This window comes from Hemicordylus capensis, chromosome 3 (genome assembly GCF_027244095.1).
Source record: "Hemicordylus capensis ecotype Gifberg chromosome 3, rHemCap1.1.pri, whole genome shotgun sequence".
NCBI lineage: Eukaryota > Metazoa > Chordata > Lepidosauria > Squamata > Cordylidae > Hemicordylus > Hemicordylus capensis.
In genome coordinates this window covers 112541834-112569552 of record NC_069659.1, presented here as the reverse complement: position 1 = coordinate 112569552, position 27719 = coordinate 112541834, and the positions used below count along the sequence as shown (strand labels likewise).

General features: G+C 43.6%; 2 protein-coding genes across 12 annotated transcripts in view; one reads left to right on the top strand and one right to left on the bottom strand.

Moving 5' to 3' along the window:
• CNKSR2 (connector enhancer of kinase suppressor of Ras 2) overlaps window positions 1-27719 on the top strand; it is a 299886-nt gene that overhangs the window by 211285 nt on the left and 60882 nt on the right. For all 9 annotated transcript variants that reach the window (XR_008318957.1, XR_008318956.1, XM_053306536.1 and 6 more), the window contains 5 exons: window positions 9832-9880; window positions 10314-10486; window positions 13809-13882; window positions 15497-15568; window positions 26548-26615. Coding sequence is in view for 7 of the 9 variants with exons in the window: in XM_053306536.1 (XP_053162511.1) it covers window positions 9832-9880; window positions 10314-10486; window positions 13809-13882; window positions 15497-15568; window positions 26548-26615 (436 nt within the window). In the remaining 2 variants the exon portion in view is untranslated. The remainder of the gene's footprint in view (window positions 1-9831; window positions 9881-10313; window positions 10487-13808; window positions 13883-15496; window positions 15569-26547; window positions 26616-27719) is intronic.
• Window positions 17049-24372, bottom strand: LOC128349727 (uncharacterized). 3 transcript variants are annotated; one of them, XM_053306542.1, is made up of 2 exons: window positions 24234-24372; window positions 17049-21956 (listed from the first exon to the last, which is right to left on the bottom strand). In XM_053306542.1, exon 2 carries the CDS (start codon window positions 21872-21874, stop codon window positions 20045-20047), a length of 1830 nt encoding a protein of 609 aa, XP_053162517.1. In that variant the 5' UTR covers window positions 21875-21956; window positions 24234-24372; the 3' UTR covers window positions 17049-20044. The 3 variants fall into 3 exon arrangements, with proteins under 3 accessions (XP_053162517.1, XP_053162518.1, XP_053162519.1); XM_053306543.1 differs by lacking the exon at window positions 24234-24372 and adding an exon at window positions 24135-24230; XM_053306544.1 differs by lacking the exon at window positions 24234-24372 and having other exon boundaries at window positions 17053-18194; window positions 21787-22832.

Here is a 27719-nt window from a genome sequence, read left to right as displayed (position 1 = left end):
ATATAATAGAACTATTCATGTTACATGTTAATTAATGGAATTCCTAGAACCAATAGATATTCTTCCATCCTAATGATATATTCATTCATATACACTTTTGGGAATTTAACCTGTCCCATAGACTTAACCTGTCAGATTTTTGTGTAATACAAAACAGATCCATGGTCTGATCCTGGACCTTTGAACAAACAAAAAGGTATGGACACAGGCCCATTACAAAATAGGTATGAGAAAATATTTCCTTGGTTCTCTGAAACTCAAAATCTTGCATATTCCCTACACATCTCCTGTCTTGCATCTCTTACATCAAAGATAAACAGCCACTTTGTCTTTCTGTTTGCATGTCTTTACAATTCACATTTCTAAGACGTGGATTTCAAGTTTGTTTAGGGATGTGATGCTTTTTTAAAATGGATCTATGCTTCTAATGCTATGCACACATACCTGTGAGTAAGTTCCATTGAAAGCAGTGGAATTTACTTCTGAATAAACATACAAAGATTGTGCTATTAGTAAATTTTTGCAGCAAGAAAACTACTATTATGTAAACAATAATTTATATTAAAACTACCTTTAAATAAATGGAAATTACATCCCACTTAGATTCTAAATACAATTCTTGCTCTGTTGATCTAGACAGAGATAGTAAAGAGATGGTACACTAGTAAGAGATGGTAAAGTGTAAGATAGGTAAATTATAGAGAATATGCAAGGTTTTGTGTGTTACAGGCCCAATGGAAAATTTCCTCATACCTATATACCAATAGGAATGTATCCACACTGTTTTAATTAGGTTTTGGAGCTCCATCCCATTTCAAGTCACAGGTTTTCAAATCTCCACTTACTTTCAGTTCCAGCCTATTTTTATTTGATTCAGAAATAATTTGGAGGGTCTGAATTTGCTTTCAACCCAATTCCTTTCCAGGAGGTTGCAACCTTTCAGGGTCTTCCTGCATGCCATCACAAGTGTGTTACAATGTAATGTCCGTGCATTTGCACAAGAGCACTGTTGCCATAAACAGACAAATTGTATGAACACAGTGGTATAATTGATGGCCATTGGCAATAATGGTTGTCAGTTATAAAACTGCATTTGCACGTTGCTTGCATTTTTTAAAAAAATCTTTATTATTATTTTCATTATTATTTAAGATGAATAATACACTGGTGGTACAGCAAAATAAGAAAGAAAATTAAATTTTAAAAAATTAAACGTTTACAATATGTAGAGTTGGTATAACCATATTTAGCAGGTATATCAGTCACAATTACATATTTTTGATATTTCAATCCATCATCTTCCTGATCATTTCAACCAAAATCTTACTTGGGTTACAATAAACCCTGTTTACCTCAATAGTATCTATAACAGGTTTCCATACTCGCTTGAAATCATATCTATTTAACTTTTGTTGAATATTATTATATTGAATATTATTATATTATTATATCAATTTTCTACCAATTACCGATATTCAAATTTTCAGCAGTTTTCCAGTTACAGGCAATTAATCCTGCCAATACAAAAAACCTTAACTGAATACTCTTATAAAATTTTGTATTACTTCCAGTAAACAAATGCAATAACCCCAATTCAACATTAACGGAACTCTAAATTTATTTACTATTTCCTTTTCTACCGCTTTCCAAAATCTTTTAACTCTAGGACAATCCCACCATATATGTTTCTAAGAACCCAAATCCAAACATTCCTTCCAACACATGGCATTAGAGGTTTTCTTTATCTTGGGCAACTTACTTGGCGCCATATGCCACTTAGTTAATATTTTAACCCGCTGCTCCCATATTCTAACATTCCTTATCCATTTTAAAGGTTTATTTAACTTAGCCCAATTTACTGAATCTATACTACTTTCTATAACCTGTTCACAAGAAATTTTCATTCCTAACAATGGAGAAACATCAAAATTCAATAGAATATCGTATAATTTGGAAGTAGCTCCTCAAGGGTTGATTAATAATTTTTCATATAATTGTTCAAATTTAACCACCAATATGGTTGCTGCTGTTTTAAATCCAGCATTATGTAATATATAAATTATTCTGTTTGTAAACAACCAAAATTTCTCATTTGATAAAGTAATCTTTTTAATCAATTCTATCTTTGTCATTTAACATAGCAGTGCTCTTAAACAACTGTGCGAACATTATATTGCAATGTGCATGTATCTTAGCCAGGGTTTTTAAAAATGAGAAGCAGCCACCATTTTTTCATTGTGGTGAAAAATGAAATTTTTCATAAAAAATTTAATAATTTAATTTTCATAATAATTTTGTTATCCACAATTTCCTGTGATAACACTGTGTCCCAGGGTAGAATAGATGTCAAAAATGGCACTTGACAGATTATTGTTACACATTGGAGCTCCTGCAGGGAGCCACAGTGAAAAGTAACTTTTTCTTTAAAAGAAATACCCCAGAAAGCATATGCATGTCTATAGTTTATAAAACCACAATAGTTACTTTTGTGAAACAACTCATACATGTATTAATTCCAGAAGAGGATCAGGTTTGTATGTAGCCGCAAAACAATTTGTACTTGGGTATAGATTTGAGTACAGAGCACATACAGCTGCTCCAGTCATTTATGAAAGACATACAACTGCCTAACTTGTCATTTTTCTTGGGAAAATATGCAGAATCTGGAGTTTGTGCTCGCTCCGCAAACCCAGTTTAAGGGGCGGGCTACTTGGTTTAAGGGAGGCTAGCCCGATTTTCTACAATCGTGTGAATAGCCCCGGTGTTAAATTTATTAAGAAGTCTGATTGTACAGCTTTCTTCTTCCAACTGTTCTTTTATGTTTAACAGCAACACCAAAGTCAGAAATGTTAGAAGTTGAATAGTAGAAAGACTCTCTTTACATTTATTATTACTCATGCTTTGAGGTAAATGTTTGAAATATATTGTGTTTCTTTATGTAGTGTCATTTCTGTGCATGACACTTTACAAAGAATTAAAAGATAGGTCCTTGTCTCAAGGGGCTAACTCTATAAATTATAACAAACATAAGGATATATGTGTCTTTTATGCACTACTTTACCTCATCTCATGTATACAAATACCTGCCACACTCTAAGAACTGGTTCATACATACAATTGTGTCATTAAATCCCCCAAGTTTGCCTAAATTTACATAGAACTAATGTGAAAAGCCACATACACCTGATTTGTGCCTGCAGTAGGCTGTGAAGTGGCAGGGGAAGAATATAACTTTATTGCTTACAGCTTCTAGATATTTTGGCACTGCATTGAGAGGAGCCCTTCTTTGGTTACTGGCAACTCTCATCTCCTGCTAGCAACACCCACAACCTAACTGCTGAGGCAACCAGGGAAAAAGAGTAGAATGAAAGAACAGATGGCAAGAGCCCTTTCTCCTACCTATCACCATCAACATAAAGGGTGTGATTGGCATGTCCATTATCAAGGGTGGCAGAACGTAAGAACAGCCCTGCTGGATCAGGCCCAAGGCCCATCTAGCCCAGCATCCTGTTTCGCACAGTGGCCCACCAGATGCTGCTGGAAGCCACAGGCAGGAGTTGAGGGCATGCCCTCTCTCCTGCTGTTACTCCCCCTCAACTGGTACCCAGAGGCACCCCGCCCCCGAGGCTGGAGGTGGCCTACAGCCCTCCGACTAGTAGCCGTCAATAGACCTCTCCTCCATGAAGTTATCCAAACCCTTCTTAAAGCCATCCAGGTTGTTGGCTGCCACCACATCTCGTGGCAGAAAATTCCACAAGTTGATTATGCATTGTGTGAAAAAGTACTTCCATTTGCTGGTCCTAGATTTCCTGGCAATCAATATCATGGGATAACCCCTGGTTCTAGTGTTATGGGAGAGGGAGAAGAATTTCTCTCTATCCACTTCCTCCACAGTATGCATGATTTTATAGACCTCTATCATGACTCCCAGCAGTCATCTTTTTTCTAAACTAAATAGCCCCAGGTGTTGTAGCCTAGCCTCATAAGAAAGGTGCTCTAGGCCCTTGATCATCTTGGTTGCACCTCTTCTGCACCTTTTGCAGTTCTACAATGTCCTTTTGTAGATGTGGTGACCAGAATTGTACGCAGTACTCCAGGTGTGGCCGCACCATAGTTTTGTATAAGGGCATTATAATATTAGCAGTTTTATTTCCAATCCCCTTCCTAATGATCCCTAGCATGGAATTGGCCTTTTTTACAGCTGCCGCACATTGAGTCGACACTTTCAACGAGCTGTTCACCATGACCCCAAGATCCCTCTCCTGGTCAGTCACCGACAGTTCAGATCCCATCAGCCTATACTTGAAGTTGGGGTTCTTCATCCCGATGTGCATCACTTTACACTTGCCAACATTGAACCGCATTTGCCACTTTGTCGTCCACTCACCTAGTTTGGAGAGATCCTTTTGGAGCTCTTCACAATCAGTTATGGATTTCACTACTCGAAAGAGTTTGGTATCATCTGCAAATCTGGCCACCTCACTGCTTACCCCTGCTTCTAGATCATTTATGAATAAATTAAAAAGCACCGGTCCCAGTACAGATCCCTGGGGGACTCCACTTCTTACTTCCCTCCATTGTGAAAACTCTCCATTTATACCTACCCTCTGTTTCCTGTCTTTCAACCAGTTAGCAATCCACACATGTACTTGTCCCCTTATCCCATGACTGCTAAGTTTCCTCAGGAGTCTTTGATGAGGAACTTTGTCAAAAGCTTTTTGGAAGTCCAGGTATACTAGATCAACTGGATCACCTTGATCCACACACTTGTTGACACTCTCAAAGAACTCCAAAAGGTTGGTGAGGCAAGATTTACCTTTGTGGAAGCCATGCTCGTTCACTCCCAGCAGGGCCTGTTCTTCTAGGTGCTTTACAATTTTATCCTTGAGGATGCTTTCCATCAATTTTCCTGGAACGAATGTTAAGCTAACTGGCCTGTAATTTCTCAGATCACCCCTGGATCCCTTCTTGAAAATTGGTGTTACATTTGCTGTTCTCCAGTCCTCTGGTACAGAACCTGATTGCAGGGATAAGTTATATATTTTAGCAAGAAGTTCAACAATTTCACATTTGAGTTCTTTGAGGACTCTTGGATGGATGCCATCCAGCCCTGGTGATTTGTTAGTTTTCAGTTTTTCCAGACAGTTTAGAACATCATCTCTCGTCACTTCTGTGAGCCCTCACCACTGAGGCCCATTAGGAGCCATTGAGGGAGCCCCAGTCCTGCTTATATTCTGACTGTGGAACCTGCTAATTGTCCAAGCACCAGAGTTAACTGTGATAAGGAGAAGCTGTGAGGATACAGTAATGAGAGAAATTTCACCAGAATTGTTTACAGTAAGGAAGGACCCTGGACCTTTCATTGCCAATTAGAATCCCAAATAAAATTCCTTCCCAACTACATGTGGCTACCAACATTTAGTTCATGTTACACAAAGAGAGTCCTGAAAGAATAATCAGCATTGGATGGGAGGGAGGACAGGCAAAAAAAATAAAAATAAAAAATAAAAAAGCACTGGCTGATGGGTGGATTAGACCCTCTTTTTATCATCCAACTAGACCTGAGGGGAGATATCTCTATTCTGATCTACCTGGAGAGTGATTTTATGATTATAAAGAAAAAGGTTGGGAAGCCATACCAATGACCAGGTTTTTTCATTGTGGAGCGGAGGGGTAATTTTCATCCTTCTCCCCTTCCCTCTGCATCAGTTTGTGCCTCCCAAAACTATGTTCCTGAGAGTTGAGGGACCTTCAGGAGGTTAATTTTGGGAGGCAGCTACAGAGAGAAAGGGGTGGTGGTGTCACAAAAACTCCCCCTCTTTGCCCAATGGAAAAACCTGGTGCATCTGCAGAAGGTTAGTCTGAATGTTGTGAACATACTTGTAAATGGAGCAAAGCCTTTAAAGACATGTTAGTAAAATGTATTGTCTTGTTGATGCTTGGGTGTTTTTGTGACAGTAAATTATAAAATAAATAACTTCAGAAATTCTAATTAACCTAGTTTTCTGATGATGATATGTTTTAAATCTATGTGCAATTGAAAATTAATCAGTTTTCATATCATCTACTAACTATAGAATACTCAAATAGATCCTGAAATAATTGTGAAGGAGGTTTCTTGTTCTTTCTTTTGAGCATAGGATGTTATTATAATGCCAACATTTTCCCCTCTTTGTTCTCCTAGATCTGTACTGATGAGAATAGTTCATAGTTTTCTTTGTGCTCACTGTACAATTCCACATTTTGCATTACATGTGCACATGGGACTGTGTACATGGGACTGTGCACATGTACCATGGGACTGTATAGAGTTCTAACAAGGAAAGTTGCTAATCAATCACTACCTCAGACAAAATCTTCTCAAAACACATGCTTGTTGTGAGAGTAGATTATCTGGTAGGAAATGAGAGTGGATTCATTAGGGATGTGCTAATTGATTTGGGTACAAATCGATTTGTACCTGATTCTAGCTGATTTGGGTGATTTGGAGACAAAACAAATCACTACTGTGGTCCATTGGCTAGATTTAGATCCAAATTGAATTGTGCCTGATTCGATTCAAACTGATTCAAGATTCGGATCCCTCCTATTAATTTCCCCAGATTCCCCGCTCTCATTCCCCAGATTCCCAGCTCTCTAGATTCCCAGCTCTAGTCCTTGTAGAAGTGGAGTCATGGAGCAAAATGTGCAGTCATTATTGTTCAAGTGTTCAGATTCTTTGGTGTCTAATAACTTTTCCTCATAATGAATCCCTATGAGGATTCATTGCACACCTTCATTTCTTCTGTTCATTTTGACTGTCGCTGGACATTGCCAACTGTAAACTGCCAAATGCCAACTATACCCCACCCACCTGCAAGGCAGTGGGGCACTCATTTTAATTTTTAGGAATATTGAAATGTTTAGATTCTTTGGTGTCTAATAACCTTTCCTGATAATGAATCCCTATGAGGATTCATTACATACCAAAGAGTCTAAACATTTCAAAAATTCCTAAAATATAAACTGAGTACCCAGTGGCTTGTGGTGGAGGTAGGTAGTTGGAACATGGGATGCCATTAATTCCCCACCCCCACCTGCAAAGCAGTGGGGTCAAAATGAACAGAAAAAAATGAAGGTGTGTAATAAAGACACCAAATAATCTAAACACTTCAAAAATACCTAAAAAATAAATTTAGTACCAGTGAGTGAGGGGGCTGGGAGCGGGTTTGTAGTTGACACATGGCAGTTGACAGTTGGCACTATCCAGTGATAGTCAAAATGAACAGAAGAAATGAAGGCGTATAATGAATCCTCATAGGGATTCATTATGAGGAAAAGTTATTAGACACCAAAGAATGAACACTTGAAAAATAATGACTACATATTTTGCTCCATAACTCCACTTCTACAAGGGCTAGAGCTTAGCTTTTTTTTTAAAAAAAAAATGAAAGCTAGAGATCCATCTTAGGGTTAGGATATGGCAACATCGGATCCCCACTATTTCCTATGGTGGAAATGTTTGAAATCAGTAAAAACTAAATAATTCATTAAAAATCTACCAAGTGTTCCACCGCCTTGGAATTTGGATGGTAGGTGGCACCCATGGGGACCTACCTATCATCCAAATTAAGTGGTCCAAATTGATCCAAATCTGAATCAAATCAAAGCAAATACAAATTGAATCTAGGGTGATTTGGGTGGGTAGATTTGGACACAAAACAAATCGGGTGATTTGTTTTGGGCACAAATGGAATTTAAAAAATCGATTTGTGCACATCCCTAGGATTCATGTTTGTCATTGAATCCATTCTCATTTCCTATCAGAGAATCTGCTGTCAGAACACCTCAGAAACAACAAAACCCAGTGCCCCCCTGGGTTTGTGGGTTTGGGGGTGGTTGGCACCCTATGTGCACTACACCACCACTCGCTCGGGGCTGCCCTGGTGTCCCCTAAGTGGAGTTATGGGACTGCTGAAATCCCCATTATTCCCTGTGGGGGGAAAGATTAAAGACGTGCACCAATTTCTTTGAAATCTGGTTGGTAACTTTGCACCCATTGGGCACTACCACCCACCACAACCCGCTCTTGGCTACCCTGGTGCTCCCCCACACAAACACACAGGGAGTTATAACTAAGGCTGCTGAGATCCCAATTGTTCCCTATGGGAAAAAGCTTAAAGACATGTAAACTTCAAAAATCATTTTAAAATCACCCCTTTGCCCAATTCCTTTGAAATCTGGGTAGTAGCTTCCACCCTTTGGGCTCTACCACCCAACTGACTTTGGCCACAAAATGGAGCTCTGAATCTCTGAATTTTTCAGGTCCGAATCTGGGGTGATTTGTTTTGTACCTGAATCTGGGCAATTGAGAACAGTGATGATTTGTTTTGTCTACAAATCACCCAAATCAGCCAGCACATCCCTAGTTGCTAATGTTCCATTGAAGGATCTGTTTGATTTTATGTGTATATGTTCTAAAAGAAGGAAGAAAAGTGCATTCTTGCTACAGGATAGTTTGAAATAATTGAAATATTAAGATTGCAGCCCTAAGCACACCTACTACAAAGGGGTAAATTCCTTTGAAGTCATTGGATCTTACTTCTGCATAACATACTTAGAATAGCACTCCTCAGTTTTCACTCAATTGTCACTGTTTCCAGAGAGAAAAGAAAAATGAGAACGTAAGTGGCACAGCAGGGAATTGCTTGACTAACAAGCAGAAGGTTGCTGGTTCGAATTCCCACTGGTATGTTTCCCAAACTATGGGAAACATCTATATTGGGCAGCATCTATATAGGAAGATGCTGAAAGGCATCATCTCGTACTGCGCAGGAAGAGGCAATGGTAAACCCCATTTGTATTCTACCAAAGAAAACCACAGGGTTCTGTGGGCGCCAGGAGTCAAAATCGACTTGACGGCACACTTTACCTTTACTTGGAAAAAGTATTAATTGATATTCTACTCTTACATAGAATTAACAGATAATTAATTAGACCTGGAAGTTACAGTGTGTCTAACAGTGGACACATGGGAAATGGTTATATGTTTCTTCATAATTGGTCCAAAAATGCTCCATTAACTGCTTAATGAAGCATTAGTGTTCATCACTCCCTAAAGTGAAAACATCTCTTAAAACAGTGAAATGCTGAGATGTCAAAATAGCTCTTTTTAAAAAATATATTGGGCAGCAGAATCCTTATATTCATAAAACATGATGTAATGATATCTTGAACAAAACCAGTTTTTGTCAACTATTACAAATAAAGCATATTTTAAGTAGGTGCTTAAGAACTTGTTATAATCCCATTGTGACATGTTGCTTAGCATATTTTCTAGCTTCTCTGTTTCTTGAATAATGATATCACCCAAATAACCTGTCTATCTTTCACTGAAAAGTGGAGATCACATTTCACAGGTCCCTGGTGCCCATGGCAATTCCACTGTAGTATTCAAGGTATCAGGGAGGAAAGTACAGGCATTCAGGCTCAATTTTAATCTTTTTAAGGGGCATGGCATTTGCATCATAAGACAGCCAAGCATGTAAATTGGACAAGTTCATATTATGAACCTGGTCACGTCACTGGTCACTAGGCATAGCCACATTCTTGTATTCCTTCCATTCTTTAAAATGTGGTTTGCTTAAGTCACACTCTACTGGATTGTGCCAGTTGTCTAAGGTGCCTGACGTACTGTATTTATTAGTGTGTGAGAATGACTTGCATAAGATTATTTCTACTTGATTATGCCAGTTGTCCAGAAGTTTCTGACAGTTATACTATATAAACTACTGTCATGAGATTGGTACACCCTAAACAAATTGTATTGTGGTGTTTTTCTGTTTTTCTTAGACATTTCAGCAGTCCTCTCTACAGCACAAGTCTAAAAAGAAGAATAAAGGTAAATGTTATATAAAATGGCTTCTTGTAGATCTGGTGGCAAATAAAAGATTTGTTTTTAAACAGCAAATATTTTCCCTCTGCATTTAATTTAAAGATGGCAATTCTAAAACAATATGAAACACCAGTCCAGCACCTAACTTTGTTTTTGTTGTATTAATAGTCTTCATCAGCACATGCATCTAACAGTTTAAAGACTAGCTTTTCCCAATGTTCCTCCATGTTCTAGATGTTTTAATCCAGGGCATATTCCCTGTGAACATTGTAAGATCTTAATGAGATTTTCACTATGCCAACTGAGTAATAAACTATGCCTAGATCATGATACTTATTATTTTCACCCTGATGGAAATCTAGAATGGAATTCTGTATTCTAGATGCAAAAGCATTATGTACTTAACATGAATCTTCTCTGAAATAACCATTGTTCTCAGGTCTTGCACCAAGTAAGAGTAAAAGGCGAATTTCTTGTAAAGATCTTGGTCGTGGAGACTGTGAGGGCTGGCTTTGGAAAAAGAAAGACGCCAAGAGTTATTTCTCACAAAAATGGAAAAAATACTGGTTTGTTTTGAAGGATACTTCTCTGTACTGGTATATCAATGAGGAGGTAAGAAATTGACACGTTTGCTCTTTTTGTGGAGGGTTGTAAGTGGGCCTGAAAACGGTGACCACAATCCAAAAACGTTGCATGTTTAGAGAACCACACATAATCACAACAAAAAGATTTGTAGCAGCGGGGCATGTTTTGTGTTTTGGTGTTAGAGAGACAAACTGCTTTGTAGTTTCTCTCTTTGACAATGGGAAATAGTTCAACAGAAATAATAAATCACTGACAATTTGCATAACTTTCCTCTACTCAGATTAGTTTTCCCAGCTCATGCTGAATATGAACAAGTCTTCCTGTTGTTCAGGCAGGTCTAAATATACTATCCAGAACAATTCTGTTGGGTCACCCAACCAACCCAACTCGAGTGGTACTAACAGCCACCGTGACCATCATTTAAAGAAGTAGTCTTCACTGTTTTGTGGCGGGAGTTACTGGCGGTGCATGTGCCACCCCTGCATCATATGCCATGGGCGTGTGCCATCTGCTGTGTGCCATCTGCTGAGAGAGGGAGAATGTACACTGAAGGTGCTGGCACCAGCCACCTTCCTCTTTTCCCCACCACTGCCACCACAGAAGGCAGAAGGGGCAGAGGAGTGCCCCTTCGGCAGGAGGAGGGTGTGAGGTGGGGGAAAGAGGCAAGTCAGGGGTTGCCAGCAGCCCGTGGGCCACACAATTAAGGATACTGACTCAGAGCAATGCTTTTTCAAGAATTTCCCTTTTCTTTTATGAGAATGAAATACTTTATGCATCAGCTTGCAATCCCCATTACATGTACCAGCTGTTCAGAAGAGACATGAATCTTATAGACCAGGGATTCTCAAACTTGGGTCCTCAGGTGTTATTGGACTTCAACTCCCATAATCCCCAGCCTCAGTGGCCTTTGGTTGGGGATTATGGGAGTTGAAGTCCAATAACACCTGAGGACCCAAGTTTGAGAATCACTGTTATAGACACTCAGGATTCAGTATGCATATTATATTAGAGTCTGAGACAATATCATATATATCAGAGACTTATATTCATTGGCTGGGCTAGTGTTATGGTTTAGAATCTTCAGTTGCTCAAGAAGCTAAACAATTGGTAGTTCCGCTTCTGTGAGAGAATGTAATATTATTAGTCTGACTAGAATTAAACTCACACAGTTCCAGGCTGAGTATGGGGAAGAAGTCCTAAGAACCTGGAAACCTAAGGGGTAGGAAGCCCAAAGGCATGGAAGCTGAAGGAAAGGTAGAAAGTAGGCAATAGACTGACAAAAAGAAACCTGATGGAAGTGCAGATGGAAAATTAAGTTTTAGACAAAAAGAGAGAAGGCAGGAAATTGAGGTGAGGAGATAATCAAAGAAGGGGCTCATAGAACTGGATAATTAGGAGCTGTGTCCTGTGGCAGGAGGCCGAGAAGAGTAGTAGGGAGGTTAGTCAAGAAATAGGGTGGCTAAAGAAAGTGGGACAAAGTTGTCAGTGGCCTGACCAGGGACCTGATAAACTGTGGGTGGTGGAGATATGTAACTGAAAAAAGGAGGAAACACACACAAAAAAAGCGGAACTGGGGCAGAACTAAACATAAGAGCTAGAGACAGAATAAGCTGTGTACTATTGGCAGGAAGGATAAGAGAAGGCAAGAGAGAGTGCTAAAAATGTATAGGATTGACATAGCTAGAGTCTAGCAGATGAATCCTGGAATCTACTTTCAAATATATAGTAATGTAATATATAAAAATAAAAAAGTACCAAGGAGATGAAAACCAAGATATGGTAAAGGAAAGGGAGGAAGTAGATTCCTGAATTTCACATTGATTTAAAATAACCATCCAGTTCTTTTGACTATAGGCATGCATTCTGTTGAATTGCACCTTGGGTATTTTGTTTTAAGAAAGCTTTATTTGCCTATAATATCATTCTTAAAATGGTTTAAACAAAATTGGTTGCACTGTGTTTTCAACAACATGCACTATGTTTAATGTTCTATCTACAAGATTATTTCTTTAGAGCCTCAAATCTTAAACAGATATGCTAGGATATAAGCTCCATTAAACATACTGAGACTTGCTTCTGACTAAATATTCATAAAGTTGTGTCCTTGTCAGTGTCGACTCCTGGTAACCACAGAGCCATGTGGTTTTCTTTGGGAGAATACAGGAGGGGTTTACCATTGCCTACTCCTGCGCCTTGTGAGATGATGCCTTTCAGCACCTTCCTATATTGCTGCTTCCCATAATATAGATGTTTCCCATATTCTGGGAAACGTACCAGCGGGGATTTGAACCAGCAACCTCTTGCTTGGTAGACAAGTCATTTCTCCGCTGCTCCATTAGGTGACTCTGAGTCAGTAGTACGGATGTGCAAAATGTTTCAACATCAAAATGTTTCGACTTGAAATGGGTTATTTTAAGAGGGCTTTAGCTTGAAACAAAACACCCTTTAAATGAGGGTCTTTTTCAAGCTCAGAACAAAACAACTCCATTTCTATTTAAAACATTTTGACATTTCAGCCGCCATTTTGAAGACCTCTTTTTCCGTTGCTGATTGATTTTCTGGCACTGGCTTCTGATTGGCTTACGAGCTCCTTGCTTCTTGGTTGGCTTGTTATCATACAAATCAAGTGTTGCCATGGGCAACTGTGCCCCCATTGGCAGGGAGGAGGGATGAAGGAGCCAAAAGGAGGGAGTTTTGAAATTTAAAGATCATATCCTATGTTTAAAAATATAGGGGGGTTGGGGCAAAAGGTTAAAACAATTGTTTAAAATCTCCTGCTTGCCCATTTTATGTGTGGGCTGGGTGGTAGGTAGCACACTTCATGCCTTACCACTCACCCCATTTGGGTATCCTTAGGAGCTACCCATGGGGAACAATGGGGTGTTTTGAATTTCCCCATTCTTCCCTATGGCTGGAACACGCAAAACATTTTTTTTTTTTTGTTCTGTTGAAATAACCAGGTCAACTGCTATTTCAATAAACATTTTGGCCATCTGGGTTTTGTTTTGAGCTCAAAACAAAATGCAAAATCCATTTTGTGCACATGCCTAGTAAATACACATAGGATTACAGTATGCATGCAAATCACAGACCTCTTACTCAAGTACTGCCTACATTATAGGAATTGTCTCAGAAGAGAGATGATTGGTCATATGGATTAGATTTAAATTTTATTGGAATCATCCCTTTCTAAGCCCTGTTCCCAAAGTTTTGGAGAAATTTTGATTATGTAATAAGTATAGAACATTTTGCCAACCTTCTGATGAGGTAATAAATACAGGAAGATGATAGGTATAATTCTTTCATTTTTTAACCAGTTGTTCATCATCATTTTTTAAAATCTTCATAGGATGAAAAAGCAGAAGGATTCATCAGTCTACCAGAATTTAAGATTGACAGAGCTGGTGAATGTCGTAAGAAATAGTAAGTATATTGGAAGCAAGATATAGCAATAGATGAACTCATAATGGCTGAAATAAACAACAACAAATATTTATAAACCACTTTTCAACAAAAGTTTCCAAAGTGGTTTACATAGAGAAATAACAAGTAAATAAATAAGATGGATCCCTGTCCCCAAAGGGCTCACAATCTAAAAAGAAACATAAGATAGACACCAGCAACAGTCACTGGAGGTACTGTGCTAGGTGTGGATAGGGCCAGTTACTCTCCCCCTGCTAAATAAAGAGAATCACCATGTTAAAAGGGTGCCTCTTTGCCCACTTAGCAGGGGTAACTCAAAATAAACTGTTTATTTTAAGAAAATGTTTTATCAGTCATATCTTTCTCTGTAGCTTTTTTCTTGATGGAATTCCATTAGTACTAATAAAAAATATTTATTGTAATTATGAGTTATTACAATGGATGTTGCTGGTGCATAGGAATAGAAGCATTTTTGCTAAGGGTCTGGTTTGTTGCTTTTGAGTCTTGTATAACCTGTGCATTTCCTTTTAATGTGTTATGATAATACATTTTAATTGTTAAACTGTTATAAACTTCAATTTTTATAGAGCATCTTGTTCCTTGCTTGGTAGAAAAACAAGGTATATATGACAGAATAAATAAATGACTTTTTCATTTGCACATCCAGGCAAAAATCCCATGAATTGTAATGCACTACCATTTATGTTGAGCTCTGTGCCTGTTTAGATTAATGGATCCTTGTGCCTCTGTACACCCTGGAGTCTAGAGTCTAGATGTGATGCTCCAGTGGCTGACAGTAATTATTTTTGCATTTGGTTTAGAGGGAAAGGATCTATGCAGTTGCCCATTATTGTGAATGAATTCATGATTACAAGTTTAATTGCTTGTCAAAAATTAAACACATTTATTTTTTCCTCTGTAGCTACTGAGTTTTAAAGCAGAAAATAGTGCCAGAGGCACTGTTATGTAAACTCATAAAGACTTCCCTATTAAATCAAATTTGGCCAAATGCTGTTACGGTCAGTTGCATAACAAACACAAAATGTCCAATGAATAAACTACCTCATACTTTGCAAAAACATACTGTGACTTAAGCTAGTATTTGAACTGCCTCTTGCTGTTGCAGTTGCTGTTTAGTTAGAAGTGCATTTATTATTATTAATTCGATTTCTATACTGCCCTTCCAAAAATGGCTCGGGGCGGTTTACAAAGAGAAATAATAAATAAATAAGATGGATCCCTGTCCCCAAAGGGCTCACAATCTAAAAAGAAACACAAGACAGACACCAGCAACAGTAACTGGAGGTACTGTGCTGGGGGTAGAGAGGGCCAGTTACTCTCCCCATGCTAAATAAAGAGAATCACCATGTTCAAAGGTGCCTCTTTGTCAAATTAGCAGGGGTTAATAATGTGATTAATATGTTTCCTCAAACAGGTACATTTTAATTATATAAAAAATGTGCATATAAATACAAATGCTCTTGAGTTAAAACTTAAGCCAACATTGAATTTAAGCATTTAATCATCAGATAATGAATTGCCTTAATGTTGGGGGGAAATGCTATATGCCTAGTATTTTACTACTGTGTTTTTTGTTGCATTTTTCTCCCACAGTGCATTCAAGGCCTGCCATCCTAAGATCAAAAGCTTTTACTTTGCTGCTGAACATCTAGATGACATGAACAGGTAGTGAAACTTAATCTAACTAAGTCCTCTATTCAGGACTCTACAGAAATAATTGAAAATTATATATCAAAGATTTATGTGCTTCATATGCATAAATCTCTTGATATATTATTTTCTTATCTGCTTGGGGAAACAGGTTTGTGTGCATGGATCATTACTATTGCAAGTACAGGGTGTGTGCGTGTGTTTGAGAGAGAGAGAGAGAGAGCGCACTGGAGGGAAAGAGAGAGAGTGCACATATACTTTTGGGTATATGTGCACAACAGTAAGCCTCTGTACTCCTAGATGCCTTCCAGTTGACGTGCGGGGAGAAAACACAGATGATTCCGCCTGGTGGAGCCAAAAAGATTTTCTTTATTTAAAAGATGCACAAATTAAATACAGCACAGCTAAATTATAAGGGCCAACAACCTGTGTGCAACAACCTGGGAAGAATATTTTGTTGTGTTTTCTACTGTCAGAAGTAATTATGGGTTGCATCCAAACTTGTGTGAGTGCAAAGAGGTTCATACAATAAATCTCTCCGCTCCTTTCCACTGCAGGCCTTAGCCTTCCTGAAAAGCAGCTCCCAAGAGGACCCTCAGAAACAGTGTTGGGTTTGAGGGACTTCACTGAGAGGGCCAGTTTCTTGGAACTGGGTAGGGGCACTTGAAGCTCCACTTAAATCTGGTTACACAGATGTACCTTGCTAATTAAAGGCAATTTAAAGGACCTCAATCCAGTCAGATTTTTTAATTAGACTCATTATGGAACTTACATTATTTTGACATTAGTGAGTATGAAAGTATATTTAATTACTTGTGGAGTAGTCTTCCTCCGGTTTCAATCATCAGCTTTGCATCTTCAGAAATGTTTATGATGTCTCACTGTATGTCTTTTATCCAGTGTTTGACCACATAAATGTTGATTCACAATGAATGCTCATAGTTCAATAATTAGTCAATAATTCTGATTGAACTCTATTACAAAAAGAACAGCCTTGATTATTTACAAACACAGACAGCTTAGTCCAGTGGGTCTGGAATATGTACTGGGACTCTGATATGTGCAATCATGTTCACATGCATGCACGATTTTACAGAACCATGACTGCCTTGTTCTCTTCAGCACTGGAGAATGCTCTTTGTGTACAATGATGATGGATACACACAACATTCTCTGGCACTGAAAAGAACAATGTGCAAGTCTACAGTTGGAGCTCTGCATAAGTTTTGTTTAATTGAGTGGACTAGTATAATATGTTCTAGTGCCACCATAGCAGTCTGCCAACATGCTGTCTTATAACAGATACACGTTGCTTAAAATTGCCAGATTTTACTTTCCAGAAATTTTAAAAACACCTGTGAAATGATTTGGCAATAAATATATGTTTATGATATATAGTTTATATGCCTTTGACTCAGTATTTTGCAAAGGGTATCTAACTCATTTATTGTAGATTACCATGATTAAATGTTAATTCTCAAAGATTGTACTGCCTCTTGGATTTAGAAGGTTATTAAATTTCATTTACAGGAAAAAGGCTTATTTGTCCCCAGACCCAGACCCAAAAGAGACACAGAGACTTATTTTCATGGGGAAAGGGCCACAACTTTATTAAGCAACACAAAAGGCATGGCGAACTGTAAACAGGGTGATAATCACCACCCAACCACAACAGTGTGGGCCTACTAAGGCCGGGTAAGGAAACCACTATCCTGCCCGCACCTTACAGGGTGACACACCCTGGCTCAGGAAACAGGCAGGTATAAAACCTGCCACTCCCCCTCAAAGCCAACCCCCTTCCTTAAAAGGAGGCCTGGATACTTCTAGGCCTTTGCCCACCCCGGACCGCTCAGCCCAAGGGTTAGCGAAGTCCTGAAGCCGGTTTCCTGGCCAACCAATTCTCCCCGGGCCGCACAAACCACAGGGGAGCGATTGACCAGTCCACCTCTTAATTATCCAAAGGTGCTCACCTAAGGTCTTACCTCAAGTTACCCCCGCAGCCCACACTGTTCCTGCCACACAGGGAGGTTAGCCTAGCTTGATCTCCCTGCCCCACACCCCTCCAAAAACTCAACAAGCCCCATCCAAATGTTCTGCAAATAGAGGTCACAACCAGCCTCTGATAAATGTACCCCATCAGGGCGAAAAAGCTGTGGAAAATGGGCAGAAATGCCAGGTTGCCCCAGAACCACCCCACCATCGGCCACAACCAATCTGCCAATGGCAGCAGATGCCTTGCGGCGCTCCCTTTCTATGCCACGCACACACTGCACCCCCCGCCACACTTTACGCTGCAGCCAGCTGACCCACACTATGCACAAGCCAAGAAGCAAACCCTCCAGGGTCGAAAAATTGGATGAGACTTGTTGAACAAGTGAGAGGCCAGTTTGCTTGCCTAAGTCATTCTCGCCCAGGTGAAGAACAAGAACGTCTGGCCCAGGAAAACTACCTAAATGATCCCATATGGCTGGGAGCAACTGGCTCCACACCATACCCCGCAAACCCAACCAGTAAACTGAGGCCCGTCTTCCCAAACCAAGTTGGATGCCCCACTGGGAGGTGCTGGCTCTCTTGAATGCCCAAAAGACCAACAAATGGCCACAGATCAGGACACGAACAGAAGCCGCCGCTCCGCCAGCACCTGCCAAGAAAATAAACTGGTCAGATAACAAAGCTCCGACCCCACCTAGCGCACATAGCGCCGTACCACCTTGGACCTCCACCGGCCAATCCTCCTCACCTCTTCCTCCCTAAACCCCAAACGGCTAGCCGTGGTAGCCGCCCCAATACGAAAGGAATGTAATGTCAGCCCCAAGGTTGCGACATCAGCAGTTGCCAATGCCCTCTGCAACACTGCCAGGAACTGGTATTGGGTCAGGGAAGCCCCGCTCTCATGAACAGAAAGGGGGCCCCCTTCATAGGGGCCCATTTCAACATACTGTTGCAAGGCCACCACAGGGCAAAGGGTAGAATCAACGGCTGCACAAAGCCTTTCCATATGCCCCCTACCATGCTGGTCCGTCTTGGAGAAGCGCAACAGAATGCGCACCTCCCCATCTCCGAAGGACAGATCAGTGAAACGCAAGCACCGATCTGTGGCTGAAAACCTACTCCGAGGTAGCAACTCCCCAGGCCGAAAAGCCCAAAAAAAGTCCACCAGCGCTGCCGCTCGAAAAAGGCTAACCTCCCACTGAGACCCACAGCAACCTTGCAGCTGCCCACACAAAACAGTCAGCAGGTCCAAGGTGAATGGCTTCCTGCGCTCCTTTGCTGGAGGAAGACCAGCCCTCCAGCATCCTCTTAACCCTGGGGTCACCGGTACAATCTCCAACCCCCTGTGCCTGCACCACAAAGGACAGCGCCGATACATAGCCACCTAAAGTGGACACGGCCCAACCCGAACCCCGCAACTGTACCAAAAACTGGAACAAATGGCACTGGCCAGACTTCCTCAAGCCCCTCCTTCCTCCTGAAGCATGCGAAGGCCGCTAGCTTGGAGGCATAGCTTGCCCTCGTACTGGGCACCAATGAAGCAGCTATAGCCCTCTGTGCCTCTACCTGCCAAGGTACCAAAGAGCGGCCGGCATGGGTTCCGGGTGTAGAGCTGACTCTGGCGCTAGCTCCCTGAACCTGTCCACCAGAAAGCGAGACAGGGCATCAGCAATATCATTTTGAATTCCCGGAACATGGCACACCACAAACAGAATATTAGCCCTAAGGCACTGAAGGACAAAAGCCCTCAACAACCCAGTAACCCGCAAGGAGTGAGACGTTTGCGAATTGACAACCTGCACCACCGCCTGGTTGTCACACCAAAACCGGATCGTACAGTTGGAAAACTCGACGACCCAAATATGGACCGCCACTACAATGGGGAAGAATTCTAAGAAAGTTAAATCCCTAGTTATACCTAACCGCACCCACTCTGCCGGCCAGCGGGCGGCACACCAACGACCCCTAAAATACAAACCAAAACCGATCCCACCAGCAGCGTCCAAGTGGACCTGCAAGTCCGCCTCCAGGAGCTGCTCGGACCTCCAGAAGGACACTCCATTAAACTCCTTTAAAAATGACTCCCATATGGCCAAATCTGCCCTAACCCCCTCAGTGATACGTACCCTGTGATGCGGGGCCTTAGGCCCTGACATAAGGTTGCAAAGGCATCTCAAAAACGCCTGCCCCAGTACCACCACCCTGCAAGCAAAATTCAGGTGCCCGACCACCACCTGAAGCTCCCTTAATGAGGCCTTACGGGCACGCCCAAGAGCCACCACCAGGTTCACCAGAACCCGCAACTTTTCCAGCGGCAAATGCGAGCATCCCTCCAAGGTATACATCTCAATCCCCAGAAAAAGACAGCTGGGTGACCGGGCCCTCTGTCTTATCCCTAGCCAGGGGAACCCCCAGCTCCTGTACCATCTGAATAAATGAATTCAACAGGTGCAGGCAAGCTGATGAATCGCCCCTGCCTGCAAAAAGAAAATCATCCAATTAGTGAGTCGTAGAGCTCAGGCCGGTCCTACTCCTCACTGCCCACTCAAGAAAGGTGCTAAAAGCCTCAAAGGCCGCACAAGAAATAGAACAACCCATCAGGAACACCCGATCAAAATAGAATCTCCCCTCAAAACAGAAACCCAACAAATCAAAATCCGCCAGGTGAACCGGCAGCAGATGGAATGCAGACTCAATGTCACATTTGGCTAATAAAGCCCCTGCACCACAAACCCTAACCATATGGACCGCTTCATCAAATGAAGTGTACCGCACTGAACATAAGGCATCCGGTATCCCGTCATTGACGGAAGACCCCTTGGGATGCGATAAATTGTGAATAAGATGAAATTCACCAGGCGCCTTCTTAGGGACAACCCTCAAGGGAGAAACCCGCAACCTCGGAAAGGGAGGGCTATCAAAAGGCCCCAAAACCATCCCCAAAGCCACCTCCTTATTGATCTTCCTCCGAACAACCTCCTCCTTACCTACCACCGACCGAAGGTTACGAGACATAACCGACACCCGGTGCGACAGAGAGGGAATCCTAAACCCATCCCTAAACCCTGAAAGCAAATAAGCCGCTGCTGCCCTGCAGGGATAAACCCGCAACCAACGCCCCAGGACCTCAAGTTTGACCAGACTGGGCCCCTTTTCCCTGAGGGGGGGAGGGGGACCACCACCCCTTCCCCCACCTCCCATCCTGAACTTTGGCCCAGAACCCGCTGGCTTTGCCCTGGGACAAGTAGAGCTCAGGTGCTTGGCGCCGCAGAGCCCACACGCGTGCCTAAAACGGCACACCGGCCTGGAGCAGCGGCCCACGTTGTTATACTCCCAGCAGACCAGGTGGGGTTGAACCCACTGTTGGCCCGCTGCTAAAGGTGACCCTGCCGCTAAAGGTGACCCACCCACCGGAGATCTGGACAACAGATGCCCACTATCCGGCCTGTCACCTTCGGCAGGTCGAGCGGGTGACATAATCATCAGCCACAATTCCTGCAAAGGCGTGTCCCAAGGGAGGGAGGGGTCCAATGCCGCCCGCATCCGAAAACGTTCGTTGTATCTGATCCAAGACGAACCGGCAAAGTCCAAGACTGCCCGGTGAATGATGTCCATATATTTAAGCAGCGCAGGCCCCTTAGCCAGCTGCGCCTGCACCAGTACTCCCATAAATATGGTAAAGCCAGAAAGCCAGTTGTTCCAAGTTTTTTCAACTGGCTTTCGCTTTGTGGCTTCGTGCTCCTTGCAGGACTCCCATTCCTTATGTTTAACCTCCGGCTCTCTAAACAGGAGGCTAAAAATATCGACAAACTCCCCTTTCAGGATCTTTTCCGTCATGGCAGGTAACAAATGGTCTCCTAAAGGGAGCCCCATACCCCCATAAGGGGCATGCTGCTGGGATGGCACAATACCCATGGGGTAAAACCCAGCGGCCGAAGCTAAATTCCCAGCCGCTGGATCCCCACTCAGCCCTGCCAGCCCTGGAACACTGGCCCAAGGCCGCACGCCCGACCAGACCTCCTCCGCCACCCCTAACAGGCCAGGCATAGGCTTAGCCACCCCAGTAGGAGACCCTGTCCCCCAAGGTTGTAAACCAGGTGCCCATCCAGGGACAGGACCCCATCCGCCCCAAGCAGGGACCGGCCAGGATAAGGTAGGCCACTGGCCGGTACCGCCGTCAGGTGTAGCCACAGTGGATGTAGATGCTAGTGTAGGTGCGGGTATAGGTGCGATGGGCTCACCCGGCACCACCGGCTCAGCAGGTTCCAAAGGAGTCGGATCCGCAGGCACAGGAGCATCAGGTACCACCGGCAAAGGAGAAGGCGACATCGGCACCGGAACCACCGGAACATCAGGACTCGCAGGTAGACCCGGGCCAGGCAGGCCCCCATCCCTCTCCAACGCACCGAGCCTGTCAGAAATAGACCTCAATAACTGTGCACGCGTCACTCCTCGGGTGCGCTTAGGCACCCTCCCCGGCAACCCTGAAGGACCACCCCCTTCGTCCGAAGGCACAGCCCTGGCCTTCTCCAAGGCCTCCATCCTGCCTATTAACCCCCGAATCACTACCATCTCCTCATCCTCCCCTTCCGACGAAGAAGGAGACGGCGCGGGCCGCTTAGGCTGGCGAATAGGCTTGCCCCCTTTCTTTCCTTTCGCCTTCTTGGGCATATCCGCCACCTCTACGCTTCCCCTATAAATCCTCAGTGTAATATTCTATTCCTGTCTCTTTTTTTTAATCAGAGCACTTCTACCCAAACCCCAACAGGGGGTGACCAACCAGTACTCAAATCAATCACCCCTCCCAGCTGCCACACCTCCCAGCTAAGCCACCCAGGCCTTAATCCCCAGGCCCAGAACACTTCTACCCGAGCCCCAACAGGGGGCAACCAACCAGAATGTGGCCCACTATGCAGGCCAAGCCAGGCCTCACAAGCCCTGATGGGTGGTAGGTGGGAAATACTAAGTCAAATGGGCGCCAATGCCCTTTATAACGGCCTTCCTGGGCTTTATCTGTTCACCCAGAAGCACCCCCCTCCAGGCCCTCAACAGCCACCTCCCAGCTAGCCCACCACCCAAGCGCTCCCCCCCCCAGGGATGAAAACCAACACCACCGCAGCTACAGCAGGTGCTGCAGGTCAAGCCAGGCCTCGCAGTCTGCCCGCCAAAAGCTGCCGCCACGCCGAAGGGGCCAATGCCCTGAACGCACTGGGCCCAAACAAGGGCCAAGTAGGAGCGCCGTAAAGGAGCTCCTACTCCTTCTGATGCCTGGCCGAACTGAAGGCCATGGGGCGGGAGCCGGCCTCCTAACAGCCGTAAACCCCGCCCACTGCTCTTGCCTATCCAATGGGCACTCTTTGGGGCCGAGTGCAGAGGGGCTGGGACAAATCGCCTTCCCCTCTGCACATGGCCAAGGAGAGGGGCATTCTTTCCATCTTGTCATTTTTGGAGTTCGGTTTTGGGGGGGGAATCATAACTGAATATTGTGTTTCAAAACAGTGATGGAAAATCTCAGCCAGGACTTGGGGCTTAATTTGAGCCAGGACTATGTCCTGGCATCTGTTTTCCATGCTATTGCTTGGCTGAGGAACATGAAAATAGTGCATGTTAGCATGTGGCAGAAATTACATCTGGGATTACAGAGAAGGGCCTCCAAATCAGTGTTGCAAGCAGATTTGAGCACCAGTTTGCCTTGCTTAAGAAATTAACCATTGGCAGGACTTGTCTGAATGGCCAACTAATTCACAGTAATTCACCATCATCCTATATCATAAAAGGCTAAAGTGTGCGGCCGTGCTCCCTGTGTCTTTTTGGGCCGTTCTGGGCATGCGCAGAGTGCATGTCCAGATCGGCCCAAAAAGATACGGCCGCCCAGATACGGGCGGCCATGTTGGAGCAGGAGAAGCAGAGAAGAGTGCTGGCGAGGCGGCGGCAGAGCCGCGGCCTCGGCCAGAGGTGGCGGTGGCCGCGGCGGGGCGACTGGCCCCGATGGTGGCGGCTGCCGCCACGGCGAAAGGGCCAGGAGGAGGAGAAGCGGCGGGCCGAGGAAAAGCGGCCGCCGCCAACGCCAGAGGAGAGTGCGGGCCGAGGTGGCGGTGGCCGCGGCGGGGTGACTGGCCCCGATGGCGGCGGCCGCAGCAGTGCGGGTGAGGCGGCGGCGAGCAACATCTATACCCATGGTGAGCTGCAGCAGCCTCCCCTTCTCCACTCTCCCCATCGGGATTTGGGCACCAAGATCAGCACCCCCCCCACACTAGAGCCCGTTATTAAAACGGGCTTACAAATACTAGTTGTCATATAAACAGCTAATTTCATAGTCTTAGTTCTTTACATACCCAGGCCCCAATAACGACAGGACACAAATGAATGTGGGTTAGGCTCATAAGGAGGACTGCCCAGAAGAGGGCGAAGGACTGGGTGTTGATTCAGCCCAGGTCCAGGTCCAGGCATCACCACAATCACAAGGTTTATTCCCGCTGAGGGGAGGCCAGCCTGCCCCATCTGACCCAGGCCACAAAACACTGTGGTGGGCTCAGCCAGCCCAAGGCCCGCAAAACCGGCAAGAACTGCTCCTTGGCTTCCCACTCACCTTAATCGGTCCTCTAGTCAAACACCAATACGAGACAACCTACCCCAACCTGTACTTTTCTGCAAAGTGACCAAAACATCCTAGACAACGAAACTCTACCTGGAGAATCAGTGAGAAGTAGGTGGGAAAAGAGCACCCCCAAAGCCAATCGGGTGTGACCCCCAAAATTCCTACTTGGCCCCAAATAATAAATAAAAAGGCTACCAGATAACCCTCACTGAAATGGGAACGGCGGGCGGGTGCCTCACCACAGAGCAACTGAGAATGAGCAAAGGGAGCCAGCTGCTTATGCAGCCACTCCATCGCTCTGATTGGCCAGCCACTATCACATGCCAGGGATAGTGGCCAGCCACTATCATGTGCCCAGTGATGGAGCCGGGTACACAACTCCAACCCCGCCTTATTGCGAAGTGCTGCTCTGTGGGGAGTGGTTTTTCTTCCATATTGTGCTACCAATGTTGATACATATACCGTATTTACTCTAAAACAAGACGACTGAATTTGAGATGAGCACCTACAAAACAGAGGTTAAATACAAGTTATACCTATGTTTACCCAAAAGGAAGAGGAGTCTGAATTTAAGATGACCCCCTGATTTTGAACATCAAAGAACTTGGAGAAAACCTAGACTTCTGATGACTAGTTAATTTCTGAAATATTGTAGTGATGACTAGTTGATTTCTGAAATATTTTCAGCATTTCCAGTTATGGCATTTAACTAGAATAAAATTTCGCTTATTCTAGATGTGTAGAATTACAAAGGCTTTCAAACAGTATTTCTTTATGGCATGGAGAACCAGTGGGCTTCTGATAAAATATCCATAACTAGTCACAAGCATATTGAGATATGCTCTCTTCTTAGCATTTTGGTGGGTGCTTCCTAGAGAGTTTTGTGTGTTTTATGGAATTCATGCCATAAACAACTAAAAACTGAGCATCTCGTAGTGCATAGTTAACATTTTTGTACAGCGTCTGCTTAAGTCATTTGTAGATGTACCCTTCATAAGATGCACACTTATTTTAAACAAAAGATTCAAAACATACTCCTTTTCTTGTAAAAAGAGAGGCAATAATGTGTGTGTTCAGATGGCAACACAGCTACTATAAATATTTCTTTTTCATTTTGTCGTTCCCCCCCCACCGCCTCTGCTATTTACATCCACCAAAGATGTTCTTGTGTGATTTCTGTGCTGTAATCACATTTGGAGTTGTAACCTTGCATCTGCTCCTTTCCTATGGTAAAGTGGTTTATGGATCACATATCTGAGCTTAACAGGCAGGGAAGAGTGCCATGGTTTGTTTTCAAGAATGTCTGTATGTTATTATCAGGTATATTGTTACCCCCTGTTGTCAAGTCTTAAAAGCTTGTTTGGAAATAGTAACAAGAGTAATCTTTCATCTGCATGGGAAAAGGTTATACATTAGTTTTCAACTTGTACAATGTCAAGGAAAATGATCATACATAGTTCATTAGAAAGGGATTGTTAGCAGAGTACATTATTCCATCAAACTACCAAAAAAAATAATGTTATAATTATTCAAATAGTATTGTATTATGAGCTATTTAATTGCTAACTTGGTGAACATCAATCAGTAATCCTGACAATGCATTGTGTTAGGGAAACAGCTCCAACCTTACTACAGTGAGCTGTCATATGGGCAACAGTTTTGGTAATGGGGAATCTAATTATCTAAATGTGTGAGTTTGTGGATAACAGTGATGACAAGCCTACAGGTTAGGGGGGAAATTGCATTTGTACAAGCAATTGATCTCTCACAATGACAGCATTGCTGTAAAAGAAGAATAACTTTATATCATGCTGCTTACAAAGATTAGAGCCTTTAACACAGGAAGACTGTTTTCTCTTCCTCTGCCTCCTTGATGAACACAGAGTTTCTCTCTCCCTCCCTTCCCACCTCACCCCCCGTTAGAATACATGTGTGGGCTTCAAAATTAAAGAGGCATAATTGAAGCCACTCTGTGTTTAGGGAGTGAACTTGTTCTTTCCCCTGCTGATATGAAAATAAAGCTTTAAATATATTGGCTAAATCTTTGTAGGAGAGGATTTGTTCTCGAGAAATTGTAACAGCAGGAGTATATCAGTATGGTGACACATCTCTGAGCAACAGATTTAATGGAGCTTTGAATGTCTCAAAATAATCAATTTTGAGGACTTTTAGCATCTTCAAGGTTTTCTATTTGAGATGGATTCTTTCATGTCAAAATATTCTACAGGGAAATTTTAGCTAATTGAGGACCTGAAGAAAAAAAAATGACAAGAAACATAGCTCTTTTCTTTCCTAATCTTGCCCAGAGGCTGTATAAAGGCCACCCATCCACCCCACAGGAACATCTAAAAGATCCACAATTTTTTAAAGTGGTGTCAGTTATGTTTTTGAAATATTGTTTCAGGTGGTTAAACCGAATTAATATGCTTGCTGCTGGTTATGCAGAAAGGGAGAGAATCAAACAAGAACAAGGTATGGTACATTTATTCTGCCTACTTTATTTTACCCTCCCACTTAAAGCGAACCATCTATCTATATTATTAATCCCCGTAGATGTGCCTCTGTGGGGATGCGTCCTGGCAACCCAGCGGATTGGCTGGGAAGCCGAGGTGCCGGATTGGCTGGGCGGTGGAGCTCACGCGCAGCAGGATTCATGAGACTGTTGAGCTGCTGCCCAGGGAAATGGCGGTCGGGTGGGCGGATGGCGGCGGGACCAGCCGTGGCGGGCACTGCGTGCCGCCAGTGTGAGGAAGCGGCAACAGGAGCAAACGGGCCAGCAAGCCGGTCAGAAACCACAAGCGGGGAGAGGGGGGGAGAGAAGCAAGAGGGTGGGCAGTGGTTAGAGACGCCTGGGGGAACAATTAGGGAGAAGTGGCTGAAGGAGGGGTATCCAGGGAGAACTAGGGGCGCAGATGCTATGCGCCCAGTCAACTAGTATATATATAAAAGGCTAAGGATGTATGTGGCAAGCCCTGCCCCCACAGTGCTTTACCAGTCGGAGGCAACAGTACAGAAGCACCGTGGTGTTTGTGCAGTGGCAATTCCATATGCAGATAGGATGCAGGCTGCCACTGTGCAAATTAGATTAGGAAACAAGATGAACAAGATCTGTTCTCATGAAGGGAGGGAGAGAGGAATAGTGAGTGGAGGAGAAAGAGAGAGAGAGAGAGAGAAAAGGGAGGGGAAGAGAGAGAAAAGGAAGAGCAAGGGACAGGCCTGGGCCTGTCAGCAGCCTGAGGGGAATGAGTGGCTATGGCGGCGGAGGTGAGGAAGGGCCCAGTCAACCACCGCTGTTGCTCAGGAATACTGAGGCCATTGATAGAGGGAGACAGGCAGGTGAGGGATGGGCCCAGGCCTGTCAGCATTCTGAGGGGATTGAGTGGCCATGGTGGCAGCAGTGGCAACGAGGAAGGGCCCAGTCAACTGCTGCTGCTGCTCCTGCAGGGAGGAAGAGGAGTGGGGCTTGGCTGAGGAGGTCTCGGGGTTAGGAGGCTGAGGCTTGGCCAGTTGGTGCCGTCACTGCCACAGCCGTGTCCAGGAGGGGTGAGGGGGATGGAAGCAGCAGAATGGAGGAGC